The sequence below is a fragment of the Medicago truncatula genome, chromosome 2 (assembly GCF_003473485.1).
Source record: "Medicago truncatula cultivar Jemalong A17 chromosome 2, MtrunA17r5.0-ANR, whole genome shotgun sequence".
Taxonomy (NCBI): domain Eukaryota; kingdom Viridiplantae; phylum Streptophyta; class Magnoliopsida; order Fabales; family Fabaceae; genus Medicago; species Medicago truncatula.
The window spans coordinates 32,486,495-32,504,761 of NC_053043.1; the positions used below are offsets into that span (position 1 = coordinate 32,486,495).

The following is an 18,267-nucleotide window of genomic DNA, read 5'->3' on the forward strand; positions in this document are numbered from 1 at the left end:
TCATTCCTTCTAGTCTCTGACAGAAACACATGTAACACCCCGTTTTTTCAACTTGAATTTTTTTAGCATAAATCAGAGTAAAACACCTTAAACGGAATGCTACACTTCTTTCAAACGTAAATATAGCAAAATTACTATTTATTTCAATCATTTCATAATATCAAAATTAAATCTCAATGCAGCGGAAAATATCTTAATAAAACATCATGTTGGCACAACGGCCTCAACTTAAACAACTTAATAAAAATCCAGTCTAAACAGTCTTCAACATAAAAGTCATAATAAATCACGTAATATATGGAAAACAATAAAGATCCCCATCCCGTTACGTATCAGAGCACCTAAGACTCATGTGTACAATAACTAACAGCTACTACTCTGCATCACCTGCAAGTTACCCATACGAAGGGCAACATTTCCAAGCAGAAGGGGTGAGATTCACAAACAATAATAATAAGCATATAATTCATTAATTACATTTAACAACTTAAACTTTATCAATTTATAATAATAATTCTTCGTATAGTACTTCATTAAATCATCAATCAACTTCTAGTCAACGTTAATATCATATTCATCACATCATGTAAATTCATCATATAACAACATAATCATCACATCATAAACCTCATTGTATAACAACATAATTCATCATATCATAAACATCTTCTCATAATAATATAGACAACACAACATAATCATCACCTCATAATAACATAGTCAACACAACATAACCATCAACTTATAATAATGTAAACAACAACAAATCATCATAATAATGTTCTTACTTCTTTAACTTTAGTAACACTTACTAATTCAACCAACAACGACGACAACAACAAGATTCTACAACAACGACAACAACTCACTCAACAACAACGATGACAACTCAATCAACAGCAACGACAACAACTCACTCAACAACAACGATGACAACGACAATGCAACCAACAACAACGACAACTCAACATATGCAACTTCAACTTCTTAATCATGCATGTGGTACCAACCAGGGCATCAAGCCCTCAACGTATTGAGCGTAACTAGGCTCACAGGGCATCAAGTCCTCAACTTACAGGGCATCAAGCCCTCAACATAATATGTATAAATATACATTACAGGGCATCAATCCCTCAACTTAAATGAGTATGCAATGGACTCAACATTTGTGTATATCAACATACAACTCAGCAACATCAACGACAACGTAGACAACGACAACAACAACTGTGGATAAATAATTATGACTTACTCCACAACTTGGTCAACTCAATGATATTAATAATCAACATCAGCATTAACAGCACAAACAATTCACATCATAACAATATTGTGCTCGTGATTTTTGGATGTCAAACCATTAATTGATTTGAATCGTCAATCTTTGAACTCTCAATTTTTATTTGTGGGAAGGGAAAAAATGAGTAAAAACCCTTATCGAGACTTTGGATTCGGGGGTTGATTACGCGAAGGGAAGGTGCTAGCACCCTAAGCATCTATGGTATCCCATAGGAACCTCTTACCTAGATTATCTTGTGCTAAATTCATTTGCTTACTTGAAAATTTATTACCTAAAAATCTAAGTGAAAGAATGGAGGGAGAAGAAGTATGTTTTTGGTTATTTTTATTTGATTTGGAAGGATAAAAGTCCTCTGCCTACATACCCTTAAAGAAAAGGGATCAAAACCAATGTAGTTCACCTAAAAAGTTTCTTTTTGGTGGGTTGGTTGATTTTAAATTTTAGAAAATGGTTTTAAGAAGGGATAAGAGGCCTCAAGGCATGAGAGAAAATAAGGTGAGGTTGGTCAAATTTTAATTACAAGAAAATCAAGTCTAGTATGAATATTAATTCAATTAAGCATTTGATTAAGAAAATAAAAGGAAAAAGCATTTGATTAATAAGTCTAGTATTTTTTTTTATAACATAAGAGCAAAATAAAAAAATAAATACCTTGAAATTGAAAGGGACAGAAAGGAGTAGAAAAAGAACAAAGACACGTCAACACAAGTCAAAGAAGGGAGAAGAGAGCAAAAAGCACAGGAAGCATCAACTGTGAATTTCGGAGTCCAGAATGCATTGTGTGAGCCCTCTATTTATAGAGAAACTTCACAACTAATAGGTGAGAAACTTTGGGAACAAGTAATTCATCTAATACAAAAATATGCCAATTATCTACCAAAATATATCATATTGAGTACAAAAATATATTATTCAGTACATAAATATATATTATTGAGTATCAAAATATATTTCAGATCAAGCACTAAAATATATTAGATTGCCTACCAAAATATATCATATTGAGTACAAAAATATATTATTCAGTACATAAATATGTTATTCAGTACATAAATATATATTATTGAATATCAAAATATATTTCAGATCAAGCACTAAAATATATTAGATTGCTTACCAAAATATTCTAGATTTGGGGACCAAGAAAGCACTTTTTAATAATGACCAAATTAATTATTTAATTTATCATTTCCAAATAAATTTTTTCTAGTGCTTACTTCGTTCACACACTTATGTACCCCTATTATATATTCTTAGGTCAAAAATTGGGTATCTCTGCCGAAATTTCGTCTAAAACGATGGACATTTTCGGTTTTAAAAGTACGAACAAAATGTGTAAAAATAGAGAAAAGTGGTCAAAATTTAGGGTATGATAAATATTAACGATAAACAACCACAACATCAACATCATACATATTCCACATAATGCATGTATAAGTATATCACATTACTAACAACATTAATCATCTTAATTTCAAATTAATCATCTTAATTTCAGACTCTCTGAACAACATTAGTAATATAAACAACTTCGTTTCTACCCCAATGACCAACTCACAATATAGGTTAAATACTCTTAAACACCTTAATTGAACTCCTAGTACTTCTAGTTTTGAGCTTTGGAATTATCCCATAAGTTTTGGATTAACTTAGAAATGGTTGTGCTGAATTTTCATAAGATTTCACTAAGACCTCCTTGGAGTATTTTCATCATATCTCAAAAACTAAAAATCATTTTCAAGTCAAACCAAATCCATTGGAAAGCTAACAAAATTATCTAAAACTTTCATGTTTACACCAAAACTCAGTTCAAAGCGGAAAGGGGTGAAAAATAGTGAAATAGGAAGGATCCGATTCACAAAAATCGTGTCACGATTTTAGAAAATCGTGCCACGTTTTTGTGCCAAGAACCATTGAACTTTCGGCCAACAAAATCGTGCCACGCTTGCCAAATCGTGACACGTTTTAACATCATCAGGTCCAGAAATCTGCTTCTCAAAAAGTGCGATTTTCACCATTTCGCGCGTAAAATTCCAACCGTTAATGGATTTTGATGCCGTTTTCGCCTACACTCCCTGACACTTGGCTCTATCATAACCTACAGCTATTTCAAGTCTCAACCATCCCAAAAATTATTTTCCCAAACCTCACATAATCTCTTATTTGCAAAACGTTTATACTTCGACTTTTCAAACGAAAACTCCAATTCCATCAACCCAAACCCCAAAACTGATTAGGGACTTAGTCCATGATTAATCTACAATCTAAACACCCTTTATCACCCTAATCCATCAGATTACCTACTTCTTCCAACGATTCAATTCTACATTCTAACCCTAATTCCCAAATTCATAAACAACTACATGTTAAATCAATTTCAGAATTTACATACACTATGATTATTGAGAGTTAGCATCACCCTTACCTTGAATTTATGAACAAAGCTCTACAAAAATCAGATTCTCCCCTCTTGGCTCTTCTCCTAGCTTTCTCTTGGTTTTTCTCTCAAAAACTGTTTTTACATGAAACTGCTTCTAACCCTATTTTCTCCTCTTTCTCAGTAAATATAATCTTCCAATATTTAATTAACTCCCACTTAATTTACTTAATTCTCATTTAACCCCAAAACTCCAATTAAATCATAATTCTCACTTATTCTATTAAATAATAAAAGTAACCACTTAATAAATCACATAATCATATAAATATATTCTAAACCTATTAAAACAATCAAATAAATTAAATAATTCAAAGAGGCCGTTACAACACACACCTAGGATCTTTATCAATTAAAACCTTCAAAGCTCACGCGAATTCCCCAAACCTCGACAATTCCAAGATAAGCAGACTCACAAATACCCAAATGTACAATTAGTTGATAGACCTCAAAACCTTTTAAAAACACTAGCAACTAGAGCGTACAAAAAACAGAACCCCTAACAACACAGAAATGAAATTCTTTTTAATTGATCTCTGAATATACTACTTCTCACAAAGGAGAGACAACCATCAACATCTCACAAAGGAGAGACATCAACAACATCTCACAGAGGAGAGAAAATCATCAAATTCACAAAATATAGAAGACTGAAATTCTGGAAATCGTTACTTACAATACTGACAATAAGCTTATTTAACTTCTAATCAAGCCAGGAAAATGGGTGGTCGGAGGCCGTTAGGATGGAAAGAGAGGCCGTTCACATCAGGAGGTTGACCGATGAGGGCCGGTGATGACAGGCGGTCAGGAATTTGGCGGTTACGGCTGGGTGGGGTTACCTTGAGTAGCCGTTACGGTTCAGTAGCATTAAAATGATCATCCTTCAATTTCCTTTCACCCTAAACTATGATTAAACACACGCATAAATTAAAAATATTAAAAGAAAAAATAATTCAATATTATGAGTAAATTCTTTTTTATTTATTTTTCTTCTTTTACGCAAGTATGCTTAAATATTTTTTATTCGTGACAAAACCACCTACTATTTTTTTTTGAAGAGACAAACCACCTACCATTATTCATTAATGAGCCAACAAACGAGTATTATTATTATTACTATTCATTCACATGTATGTGAGTCTTCTTGAGTCTACGCTTTTACAATATGCATTGACTGTGGTGGTGTTCCTCTTGAGTCTTTAATTTGTTTCTCTTAGACTTTGTTTGTGAGTTTGGAGGAGAAATGAGGGGAAGGTTTGGGAAAAAAAGAATGAGCAAGTGGAAGAAATAAAGGAAAATGGGAGAGGAGGATTTTGAGGGGTTAACTTTTCTTCATGATACAAAACCCTCCTCATTTGGAGGAACTACAAAATTGTATTGGAGGAGGGTTTTGGGGGGTTTTGGAGGGTTAATAAGAATTTTTCAAATTTAATCTATGTTGTTATAATATTTTTAAAATTAAAAATAAAGTAATCATATGCATTAAATTATCATTCTCTAAAAAACTAATATTCTTTTAAATTTTTTTTTGAAAGATTTCTCTATTTTTCCTCATATTTTGCACCCCTCAAAGCTTTTCCTTTCCTTCCCATCCAAACTCCCAAAGAAAGCCTTAAGAAAATATATTTAAATGATATTATGTACTCCTTCCCTGACTGTAATATCCACCACCAACCATTCAAAAACAGCACAATTATCCATTCATTCACATTAGATGAAATAATTTCTATCCTTGAATCTTGATAGCTTTTGATTTCCTTCAAAATTCCGCTGTTAGCTAGACGTTTCTTACAAGTTCAATAGAAGATGGCTGCAGCTATGATAGGAGAAGCTTTTCTCTCTGCAATTGTTCAGACTTTAGTTGAGAAACTTGTTTCAACACAGTTTCTTGATTACATCAAAAACACCAAGCTCAATGTCTCACTCTTGAGGCAGCTAAAAACAACACTGCTCACTCTGCAGGTTGTGCTGGATGATGCAGAGGAGAAACAGATCAACAATCCTGCTGTCAAACAATGGCTTGATGACTTGAAAGATGCTATCTTTGATGTTGAGGACTTGCTCAACGAAATTAGTTATGATTCCCTGCGATGCAAAGTCGAGAATACACAAGCTCAAAACAAAACTAATCAGGTGTTGAACTTCCTTTCATCTCCTTTTAATAGCTTCTACAGAGAGATCAATTCTCAAATGAAGATAATGTGTGAAAGCCTGCAATTGTTTGCACAACATAAAGATATCCTTGGTTTGCAAACTAAAAGTGCTAGAGTTTCTCGTAGAACACCTTCAAGTTCAGTGGTAAATGAATCTGTCATGGTGGGTAGGAAGGATGACAAAGAGACAATAATGAATATGTTGCTATCAGAGAGAGACACAACCCATAATAATATAGGTGTTGTTGCAATTTTGGGCATGGGAGGTTTAGGAAAAACTACCCTTGCCCAACTTCTTTACAATGATAAAGAAGTTCAACGGCATTTTGATTTGAAGGCATGGGTTTGTGTGTCTGAGGATTTTGATATTATGAGAGTAACCAAATCTCTCCTTGAATCGGTCACTTCCAGAACTTGGGATACCAATAATCTTGATGTCCTTCGAGTTGAGTTAAGGAAAAACTCAAGGGAGAAAAGATTTTTGTTTGTGTTGGATGACCTGTGGAACGACAATTATAGTGATTGGGAAGAACTTGTAAGTCCCTTCATTCATGGAAAACCTGGAAGCATGGTGATTATAACAACGCGCCAACAAAAAGTTGCAGAGGTGGCACATACATTTCCTATACATAAATTAGAACCTCTATCAACTGAAGATTGTTGGTCTTTACTCTCAAAGCATGCATTGGGAAGTAAAGAGTTTCACCATAGTATTAACACAACCCTCGAAGAAATTGGCAGGAAGATTGCAAGAAAGTGTGGAGGATTGCCAATTGCTGCTAAAACACTAGGAGGAGTTCTACGTTCAAAGGTAGACATAACAGAGTGGACTTCAATTTTGAACAACGACGTATGGAACTTACGAAATGATAATATTCTTCCAGCTTTGCATTTGAGTTATCAATACCTTCCCTCTCATTTGAAAAGATGTTTTGCATATTGTTCACTTTTTCCAAAGGATTATCCACTTGATAGAAAGCAATTGGTCTTGTTGTGGATGGCAGAAGGCTTCCTTGACTGTTCTCAAGGGGGAAAAGAGTTAGAGGAGTTAGGTGATGATTTCTTTGCTGAATTGCTATCCAGATCCTTAATTCAACAATCAAATGATGATGCTCGTGGGGAAAAGTTTGTCATGCATGACCTTGTCAATGATTTAGCTACAATCGTATCTGGAAAAAGTTGTTGCAGGTTTGAATGTGGTGACACTGAAAAGGTTCGTCATGTTTCATATAATCAAGAAGAGTATGACCATTTCACGAAGTTTAAGCCTTTCTACAGTTTCAAATGCTTGCGAAGCTTCCTACCCACTTACCCTGCATGGGGCTATAGCATATCTTTTAAGATGATTGATGATTTGATACCAACACTCAAAAGGTTGCGTGTGTTATCACTATTAAATTATACAAACATCACAAAGCTACCAGATTCAATTGGTAATTTGGTGCAATTGCGGTATTTAGACCTCTCCTTCACTAAAATCAAAAGATTGCCTGATACAATATGTAACCTTTACAATTTGCAAACCTTGATTTTATCAAATTGTGAGGCTCTCACTGAATTGCCATTACATATTGGAAATTTAGTCAAGTTACGTCACCTTGATATAAAAGGGACTAACATAAGTGAGTTTCCTGTGGAAATTGTGGCACTAGAAAACCTCCAAACTTTGACAGTTTTTGTAGTGGGTAAGCGACATGTAGGGTTAAGTATCAAAGAGCTCAGAAAATTTCAAAACCTACAGGGAAAACTTACCATTAAGAACCTGCATAATGTCGTTGATGCCACAGAGGCAGAAGATGCCAACTTGAAAAGAAAAGAGAAAATCGAGGAGTTAGAGTTGCTTTGGGGAAAACAAAGTGAAGATTCACTACAAGTGAAATTTGTGCTTGATATGTTGCATCCACCAATAAATCTGAAGAGCCTGAAAATTGACTTGTATGGTGGGACAAGTTTCCCGAGTTGGTTGGGAGACTCTTCATTTTCTAAGATGGTGTCCCTTCACATAACTAATTGTGAATTTTGCCCAACACTTCCACCCCTAGGACAACTACCTTTTCTCAAGGACCTAGAAATACATGGTATGAAAATGTTGGAGACAATTGGCCCAGATTACTATTATGTCCAGATTGAGGAAGGCTCCAATTTTTCCTTCCAACCATTTCAATCCCTTGAGCGTATAAAATTTAACAACATGCCAAATTGGAATCAATGGCTTCCCTTTGAAGGAATGAATTTTTCTTTTCCTCGACTCAGAACTATTGAGTTGCATAATTGTCCAAAACTAAAAGGACTTTTGCCTAGCAACCTTCCTTGCATAGAAGAAATTGTAATAAAAGGTTGCTATCATCTATTGGAAACACCATCTACTTTACATTGGGTGTCGTCCATACCGAAAATTAATATCCATGGGCTTGGTAAAAGGACCATATTGTCATTGCTTAAGAGTGATTCTCCCTGTATGATGCAAGATGTAGTGATTCAAAATTGTGTTGGGCTATTAGGTTTGCCAAAATTGATTCTGAGAAGCACATGTCTTCAACACTTGAAACTCTATTCTCTTCCTTCTCTCACTACATTTCCCTCAAGTGGTCTACCAACTTCATTGCATTCAATCTGTATAAGAGATTGTGAGAATTTATCCTTCCTACCTCTTGAAACCTGGAGCAATTACACATCACTTGTGAACATTGAGTTATATCATAGCTGTGATGCACTTGAATCATTTCCGCTTGATGGTTTCCCTGCTCTCCAAAGTCTTAAAATTTACGATTGTAGGAGTGTGGATTCCATTTATATTTCAGAAACTCCTTCACATCGGCCGTCAAGCCTTGAATCACTTAAAATCAAATCCCATGATTCAATTGAATTATTTAAAGTGAAGCTTCGGATGGACACGCTCACAGATCTTGAACAGTTGTATCTGGACTGTCGAGAGTTGTCATTTTGTGAAGGTGTTTGTCTACCTCCCAACTTACAATCAATTGACCTTTGGTCTCAAATAACAACACCGTCTGTTACGGAATGGTGTCTCCAAGATCTAACCACTCTTTCAGAATTGACTATCAAAGAGGGTCATGATACATTTAACACCTTGATGAAGGAGTTGTTGCTACCCATCTCCCTTGTTTCTCTACAAATCATGGATCTCTATGAAATGAAGTCCTTTGATGGAAATGGGCTTCGACGCCTCTCCTCTCTCCAAAATCTTCACTTTATTAATTGTGAACAACTCAAGTCATTTCCAGAAAACTGCCTCCCTTCCTCGCTGAAATATCTTCAATTTTATGGCTGTGAGAAACTTGAGTCATTACCAGAAGACAGCCTCCCCGACTCTCTTGAGATGCTGGAAATGTCATCTTGCCCATTGTTAGAAGAAAGGTACAAAAGGAAGGAACATTGGTCCAAAATTGCTCACATCCCTGTCATACAAATAAATCAACAAGTCATAATATAAGGATAAGTTGTGTTCCCGTTCTAGGTACGTTTTTCTTTTACCTCTCTAGTATTTTGTACGCGTTTATCTGTGTTCACGTTCATAGTATCTCATGGGTCCTCTGCTACGTATGTTTTTCTTTTTAAAGACAAATTCTCAGTGGTTAATTTTTTGATGTGTCCTCTGTATGAGATTCTTTGATCTCTCATAATTCAATTTTTTCTAATACTTTTTACACATAATATTTTTCATGTTTTTTAATTATCATAATCAATTGATGTAGTTTAGGTAGTTTGATATAGAACTACAGTCATGTTACAAAGTCATGTTGGAAAACTATAATATTTGCACAGAATCAAATCTCATGCACATTTGTTGAATAATGTTGTACTGCTACATTTATCACAGGATCATTTGTTTTTTGACTTTGTAAACTGAAATCTAAATGGAATTGTCTAAAGAACTTTTTCTACAACAATAAAAATTTGACAATCATGTCTTTGGAGCTAATTAAAGAAAAATGCTTATTTGATCTTTTCAGGAGATCAAAGCCTAAGTTGATGAAAATCAGCTCACTTGATGAATCGAAGAAAAATGATTGTATCAGGTGAACTTATTTGAGAGGAGCCCAATGTATGGTTTCCATTTATGGTTCTAAATATTGGAAACTTGTTTGAGTAACATAAAGATTGAGCAATGGAAGGATTTTTCATGATAGGACGGAACAACTTCTTTCTTTATCCGAAAAGGTTAAACTCCAAATTTTCTGGTGGTTAAAATCGTATTACATTTTGTTCAATTTTTATCACTCTACTTAGAGGATGAACCCTTTGTTGTATTTAAAGGTTGTTTCGTAAATCTTGTATTTTTTTGTTTTTTGGCTGCTTGTTGCAGCCTGGTTGATTTTGTGCAATTCCTGGATTTGTAAGTTTCCTCTGGTGTATCTTGTGCTAGAAGGGTTTATTTTGGTTTATTAATATTTTCACTTAGCCTTTTAAAAAAAGCATAAAGATTGAGTAATATAAAAGACCATAAATGTAAGGAATTTGTATTTTCATAAAGATGAAATGATTAAATCAGACAGAGGATAACAAGCAACTCTTATAGAGAGACAAACCTAAATTAAATTCATTTGAACACAAATACATAGATAATAAAATTTAAAAGTGAAATGTTATTAAATGGCGTGACTTAATTATTTATCTTTTAAATTTTATTATTTATGTGTGTGTCAAAATACTTTTGATTTAAGTTTATGTTTAACTAAGTTTTCTCGAGGACAATAACTGTGTTAGTATAGTTTTGAAAATACTTTTAATTTGACGTAACATATTATATGTGAATTTCACAATGACCCAATCTTTAACTTCTATTTTAAATAGCCTATTTCAAGAATCCTCACCTCTAAAGATATCCACATCACCATATAGGGTCTGTTTGGTAACACCCAAAAAAGAGCTTTTAGCTCTTAACTTATAGCTTATAAGCTCGTTTGACAAAAAAACTCTCTTTGGTAACACTTTTTCACCATGAGCTTATAGCTTATTTCACGAGCTTATAAGCTATTTTTCAGAAGCTATTCCAAGTAGCGTTTGAGCTTATATCTTATAGCTTCTCACTTTTAATTCCAGTTTTACCCTTATTATTCTAACTAAATTCCATTTTTTACCCTTAATCATTTATTATATTATAAATAAAAATACATATGTTTTAAATATGAATGTTATTTTTTCTTTTATGAATGAAAAATCTTTTTTTTTCTCAATAGAAAAAGATATTTTTTAACCGTTACGTTTAAGTTTTTTTTTTTCCGTTACAATTGTTACGTTTTTTTTTTTTGGACTATTTCAATATTTAATGTCACATTTTTTATTGCGAAATGACACGTTATTTTTGTGTGATATATCATAATTGTAGAGAGTAAGAACAAGGACAATAATTTTCTCCAACAAAAAAAAATGAGAACGTTACCTTCACTATATATGTTATATATATATATATATATTTGTACAAACTATATTTTATTTATTGTTACGTTTAAATTTTTTTACACTTTATATCTAATTTTTTTGGGCAAATGAAAATAAATATAAATTAAAATTTAAGAATTAAAAATTAATTTAATAATAATATTAAATTAACATTTTAATTTTTAAACACTTTAAACATTAATTGATATAAACTTTATTATGAATTAAAAATGTCCTTTTATGTAATTTTACATCAATCAGCTAATTGAACCGCTAATTTTACCAAACACTTCAAGTAGCTTATCAGCTACTAGTCATCAGCTATAAGCCATAAGCTATAAGCTATCAGCCATCAGCAATAAGCTATAAACTTTCAGCTAGCTTATCAGTTATCCGCTATTTTTACCAAACAGAGTCATAGAACTTTGGAAATGGGCATATAAATTATGCCCCTTTGCCATGACCTACCCTTCCGAATATTTAAATTTTTAAAAAATAACACAATTTAGAGAATAAAGTAAAGCATCAAATTACTTTTATTCCTATTATTCTCCATAAAATCAAAAGTAAATTGAAATTCACCTTAAAAGATAATATATAGTTTCTATATTTTTATGTTGATAGCATCTCCACAAAGATATGTGTGGATAGTGGATATGCAGGGATGGGGCCGAGAGCGAAAATCTCCTCATGGCGGAGAATGAGGTGAGAAATATTTTGAAAGATTGGGACGAGGAGGGAGTATCACTCTTAGCTTAGCCCCATTTTTTCTTTTGAAGAATCTCGCAACTTACCCTGTTAAACAACGTAATTTGAATTTATAATTGAAAGTCACTATGGTTAGATAAATCTTTGGTTAACAAAGGTTTAACGTTTCTTTTAATCTATATAATATAAATTTAGGACCTATTTCATAGCTTTTTATGGAAATGTTTTTCTCAACCTATTCATATAACATGTGGCACTCTCAACCTATTCATTTTCATGAGTTTTTACAAATACTCTCACCACATTCATCCTCACAAATACTCTCACCACATTCAACCTCACAAATTTGTATTTAATGCTTATGAATAAAAGGAAGTTTTTCAAATTCATATTCAATTCTAATTCAAATATTTCATATCAAATTAAAAATCAAACATTTTGAATTCAAATAATACGGATTTAAATCAAATAATTTAAATTTAAATATTTAATTTTAGGTATTATAATAAAACAAATAATAAAATTTAAATATTTTAATGTCAAAGAGATCAAATCATTGATATATGTCAAATAATAAAAATACGATTTGATTAAAAGTATTGATATTGAAAGAATTTAATGAAATGTAAAATTGTTTCATTTTTATATTCACAATAATAATGTGAGCTATTATAATATTTTTAATTTTAATGATTGCAAAACAAATATGGAAAAGTTATACTTTTAATATAAAATTTAATTCAAAAAAAAAATTGTGCATTTAATCTCTTAAAAGTTGCAAAAGTTACACTTTTAATATAAAATTTAATATTTGTTTTTTATTAATAATGTTAGAAGAAAAAAACACTTATTATTCAAAACAATACCGTATAATAGTGTTTATTCAAAACAAAACAAAAATAATGTTATACGGGTTATTTTTTTGGCCAATCGATGATTTTTTTTGTGAACCAATGAAATCTATAAATTTAATAATAATTTTTCTAATACAAAATATTATTGCAACATTGACCTATTGATACCCTACCAAATTGATTTTTTTTTTTTGCCAGTCCGTGAATTTTTTATTTTATTAAGTAGTAAAATCTATATTTTATAAATTTAATAATAGTTTATCTAATACAAAATTTTATTGTAACATTGACCTATTGATACCCTATCAAATTGTATATTTTTCTCATAGATGTGCAGCTTTTTTATTTGACCCAAATAAATAGGTTGATTTTTTAGTTTATCATAGATGTGTTCCTCTTTTTGTTTGACCGAAAATAAATAGGTTTTGGAATTTATTGTTAGTTATAAATCAAATTGAAACTTTCTCGAATAAACATTGCAAGAGATATTATTTCCTCTTGATTTGTAGCTTTTTTATTTGATCCAAATAAATACGGGTTATTGGAATTTATTGTTATTAAAATCAGATTAAAATTTTCTAAACTAAACAACCTATTGAGAAACTTTCTTTGCAATCCGAACAAAAAAAAAAAAAAAAACAACCTTATGACCTATTAATTTTCTATTTTCGGCTACAAACATTTTTTGAAGAAATCAAGGGAGTGATTATTGTTATTACATGATGATTTTTTCTATAAATATTGTTTATGATACTCACAAGTTTTACATCACATGGAAAATGCAACACAAATTTTCTGAAAGTCTCTATAAACTCAAATTTTTTGTTGAATTGTTCTTTATTTTCTTATTATTTTCTATGACTCCTATTTGAATAATAATTTCAATTTTCATTGTTTTTGTTTTTAGACTTTGGTTTATATGTGATTGAAAAATGTTAATCTCTTATTCTCATTAACATATTTTATACGCTGATGATATCATGATTTTTTGCACAGGTCTGAAGACTAATGTTAGGGAGCTGCTCAGTATTTTTAAAAAATATTCGGATGTTTCTGGCCAAGTTATCAACACCGCAAAAAGCCGTTTTTATACTGGTTCAATGTCTGTTACCCGTACCAACATGGTTGCTAATCTGTTAGGCTTCAATGTTGGAGCTGTGCCTTTTATGTACCTTGGCTGTCCTATTTTTCAAGGGAAGCCGAAAGTCATACACTTCAGATCAATTACGGACAACATTAAAATTAAGCTAGCAACTTGGAAGGGCTCCGTTCTCTCAATCATGGGTAGAGTGCAGCTGGTAAAATCTATTGTTCATGGGATGCTTGTCTATTCTTTTCATATCTATTTGTGGCCTAAACGATTGTTACGCTTGCTGGACTCCTGGATCCGTAACTTCATTTGGAGCGGGGATGTTTTAACGAGGAAGGTATGCACGGTTTCATGGAGTATTATGTGCAGGTCGTGGGCTGAAGGGGGGTTGAATATTAAGCCGACACAATTGATAAATGAAGCTTTAATTCTGAAATTGGCTTGGGATCTTCGAGCAAAGAATAATCAGTGGACAACTCTTTTAAAGCGTCGGTATTTCACTCATGGTCATCCTAACATGCGTTATTGTAAATCATCCGTATGGTCTGGACTTAAGTCTCATATTGCTACTGTTATGACTAATTCGATTTGGGTTGTTGGCACCGGAGAGAGTATCTCTTTTTGGACCGATAATTGGTTGGGCGAACCATTGGTGGATTTAATTAATTTAGATGCTGATTTTCATGCTCATCTGCAAGGAACGGTGTCGGAAGTCATTGACAACGGCACTTTGAGGCTACCAGCAGTCCTAACAGCTGTTGGAGACATTCAGAACCTTGTCAATGATATAACTCTTCCCACAATTCCGCTTCCTGATGTGTTGGTGTGGGGGCACACTTTAGATGGGAAACTAACCTCAAAGCATGCGTTTGAATTTTTGTGTCTGTGGTTTCCATCTTTGCCTTGGGCAGAATTGATTTGGAGCTCAGCTATCCCGCCCTCCCATTCTTGTCTTTTTTGGAGGTTACACCACGGTAAAATGCCGACGGATGAAAATCTTCGACGACGCGACTGCATAGTGATATCGGTCTGTAGCTTGTGTATGGCTACAGAGGAGTCTTCGGAACATCTGTTTCTCAGATGCAATTTCGCCACTCATTTATGGTCTTGGATAGGTGCTAAACTGAACTGTTGTATTGATTGTTCTACGGTCGGCTCCCTTCTGTCTTTGAGGTTCTCAGATGTTGTACCTTCTGTACATTCAGCCAAGGTTCGTATTCACGCTCTTATTGCAATGTCCGGAAATGTTTCAAAAGGCCACAGCTTACCATCTGATTTTGTATTGCTGGATTCTTTTGCGGTGTCACCGCATTGCCGCAAGGTTAAGGATATTTTACCGGTTTTGTGGCAGCCTCCCACCGCCCCATGGTTGAAAGTTAACACAGATGGTTCGGTAATTGGGGAACATGCGTCATGTGGGGGGCTGTTTCGAGATCACCGCGGGACGTTTCGCGGTGCTTTTGCCTGTAATGTTGGGATACAGTCGGTTTTTAATGCGGAAGTTTTGGGTATGATTTTTGCCATTGAGTTTGCTGCCCGCCATGGTTGGAGGAATCTCTGGTTGGAAAGTGATTCGACAAGTGCTCTCATGATCTTCTCGAACCCTTTATTGGTGCCTGTGTTGCTACGTAATAGATGACACAATGCTCGAAATCTTGGGACTCAGGTGATTGCTTCTCACATTTACCGTGAAGGTAACTGCTGTGCCGACTATTTGGCGAATCTGGGTCACTCGGTGGTAGGCGCGGTTTGGCTAGATTCTCTTCCTCTAGCACTGGGCTTTGATTTCTTTCGGGACAGAAGTGGTTGGCCTAATTACAGATTTCCGTAATCTGTTGCTTGTCTATTCGCTGTTTTCTTTTTTCTTTTTGTTTTTGGCTTTGTTTCTTTTGGAGGGTTTTGGCCTAGTCCCCCCTCCTTCTGTAATTATTTTTCCCCTTTTTTTTTAATAAATTTTCTTCGAGTCTGGCGGCATAGGATGGAGATGTCTCGGGGTGCCAACCTAGTTGGGATGTCGACGATGTCTCCTGATGTTTGTCCTTTCTCCTTGCTTATCCAAAAAAAAATAAAAAAATAAACATATATTGCCGTTTTCATTTTTAATTTAGATTACATAAAGCTTTTATTTTTATATCTTTTATTGTTTTTTAGTTTAGACAAGGAGACAAAGTGATTAGAAATTGTGGCGCACAAAAAGTCGTTTATGAGGAAGAAGAGTCATATGATGGAACATTGCAAAAGACATTGATAATGAGGCGTTTGAATTTAGTGTATTAAGAAATAGTGCACTATTTCTTTAATATTTTTTTTTCAAATACAAGAATGACAAAGAAACTGAAGATTGTATATATTATATTGGAAATTTTAGTGCTGCGTGTCGTGAATGCCCCTTTTTCTTCATGATTTGTAATTATTAATTTATTGTATATCACATGTACATGAATAATACAAGTATATTAATACATGTGCATGAATTTAGATTATTTTTTCACGAGTTTTTATCGGCACCCTCGGTAACACTTTTCACGTAAGAAATTCAAAGGTGAACTCTCACATAATAATTAATAGTTATATACAACCAATATTTCTTTAAAAAAAAGTTATATACAACCAATCAAATAAATACAAGTAACAAAGTAATAATAAAAATATAATTATTTAATAAAATATATTAATGCGATATTTTCCTCTGTAACCAAAAAAAATTTAACGTGATACAAACTTCCTAAACAAGTCATCAAATTGTAATATTTTGAATAAACATTAATTTTTATGAGAATATTTTCCTTAATGAATAATGATGTCTTCAAATAAGTCATTTTATTATAAGATTTCAAATAATAATTAGCTTTAATGAGAAGATTATCCTTAATGACAAATTTTAATAATAATTGTTATGTATAATGTATTTAATTTTTTATGAATAAATTGATTTATTTGTTTACTAACTTTTTTATAAAAAAAAAGAAATATTTATGAATAAAAATACTTTGATCTTTTTTAAAAAATTTAAACCTAAAGACATTTTTAAAATAATTATATTCATCTTTTTTGGAAAAGCGGTTAATTTCATTTTATCAAAAGTTGATTTAATTTGGTGATATGTCTTTAATATCTAAGATATGTCTTTTTACCACTAGACTAAACTTTTACAAATTTATTACATTAATCTATTATTTGCTAATTTTAATTTTAATTTTTTGATACTTCATCTTACTCTTATGTGTGTGTGTGTCAAATTTTATCAACTTGTGATAAAATGAAATGAAAAGGGTTCCCAATTTTTTTTTAATAATACTTATTAGTTTAATCTATTTTTTTTATCAAACCTATTAATCTATTGTTCCTTTATATTATTAACATTAAAAGAGTTTTCTTTTACTTTATTTTGGATATGTAAATATTGATCCAAATTATAGTGCATTATATTTGATTGGATTTTTTTTCTTCAAAAGATTCATCCAAGTCAAAGTTAACCGTGTTTGATTTTATATTTGGATCATATGATATTTTGCCTCAAAAACATTTCGAATTAGACTTCAAACAAACCTATAAATGATTATTATAGTTTTTTATTTACAGTAATTTTAATTTTTATTGTTTTTTTATAGTTTTTTTTATTGAAATCATTAAAAAAGTATTGATTTCTATAATCCTAATGTGCAATAATCATAATTAAAAAAGATATTTTATCAAAAGATAAAGAATGACAATTGAATATTTAAATGTTTGAGTTTTAATTGTTCAAAAAAAAAAAAGTTTGAGTTTTATTAAGGAAATTAATACATAATAAAAGAGAGTACAACGGGTAGTCTAACTCATATTATACCATGCAAACCATCTCGTTCTCCTGAAAAATAAAGTAAAAATATACCTGTTTTTTGTCCTAAAAAATAACTTCTTTTTTTTTTAAAGTAAAAGTGGGATGAGCACTTTCAATATGTCATTGTTTTTTAATGAACTTGATGAGTCATTTATTATCTACTTTTATATGTTATTTAGTTTAATTTTAATTAGATTTAAGTTTATTTTATTTTAGTATTATTTCCTTTTCGAGCTATTTTACTACAATTGCATATTGTTATATTTCAGAAACGAATATTTGATGGATTGAGTCTTGGAGTAAAAGAAAAGGGTTTTGGAGCTTATTCGGTACGAAAATATGAAGATTCGGAGACAAAAATATATCTCCCTAAAGTCAGAAGCTTGGCACGGCCCGTGCTAAGGTTGGCACGGCCGTGCCACCTCCCAGAACAACTTTTGCTTAGATTTTAAGCTACTCTGTTTTAGTTTACTTGTGGAACATTCTAGTGATTGCTTAG

General features: G+C 32.2%; 2 protein-coding genes across 2 annotated transcripts in view; one reads left to right on the plus strand and one right to left on the minus strand.

Annotated features, from left to right (window-relative positions):
* The window catches only part of LOC11445788 (protein FORGETTER 1), a 96,645-nt gene that overhangs the window by 56,306 nt on the left and 22,072 nt on the right, over window positions 1-18,267 (minus strand). The gene's annotated exons all lie outside the window — the stretch shown is intronic.
* On the plus strand, window positions 5,415-10,251 carry LOC25486886 (putative disease resistance RPP13-like protein 1). The gene is made up of 2 exons (XM_013608714.3): window positions 5,415-9,368; window positions 9,865-10,251. Exon 1 carries the CDS (start codon window positions 5,544-5,546, stop codon window positions 9,342-9,344), a length of 3,801 nt encoding a protein of 1,266 aa, XP_013464168.2. The 5' UTR covers window positions 5,415-5,543; the 3' UTR covers window positions 9,345-9,368; window positions 9,865-10,251.

Excerpts from the sequence above, each read along its gene's own strand:
- LOC25486886 (XM_013608714.3), top strand. The coding sequence starts at position 5,544 with ATGGCTGCAGCTATGATAGGAGAAGCTTTTCTCTCTGCAATTGTTCAG.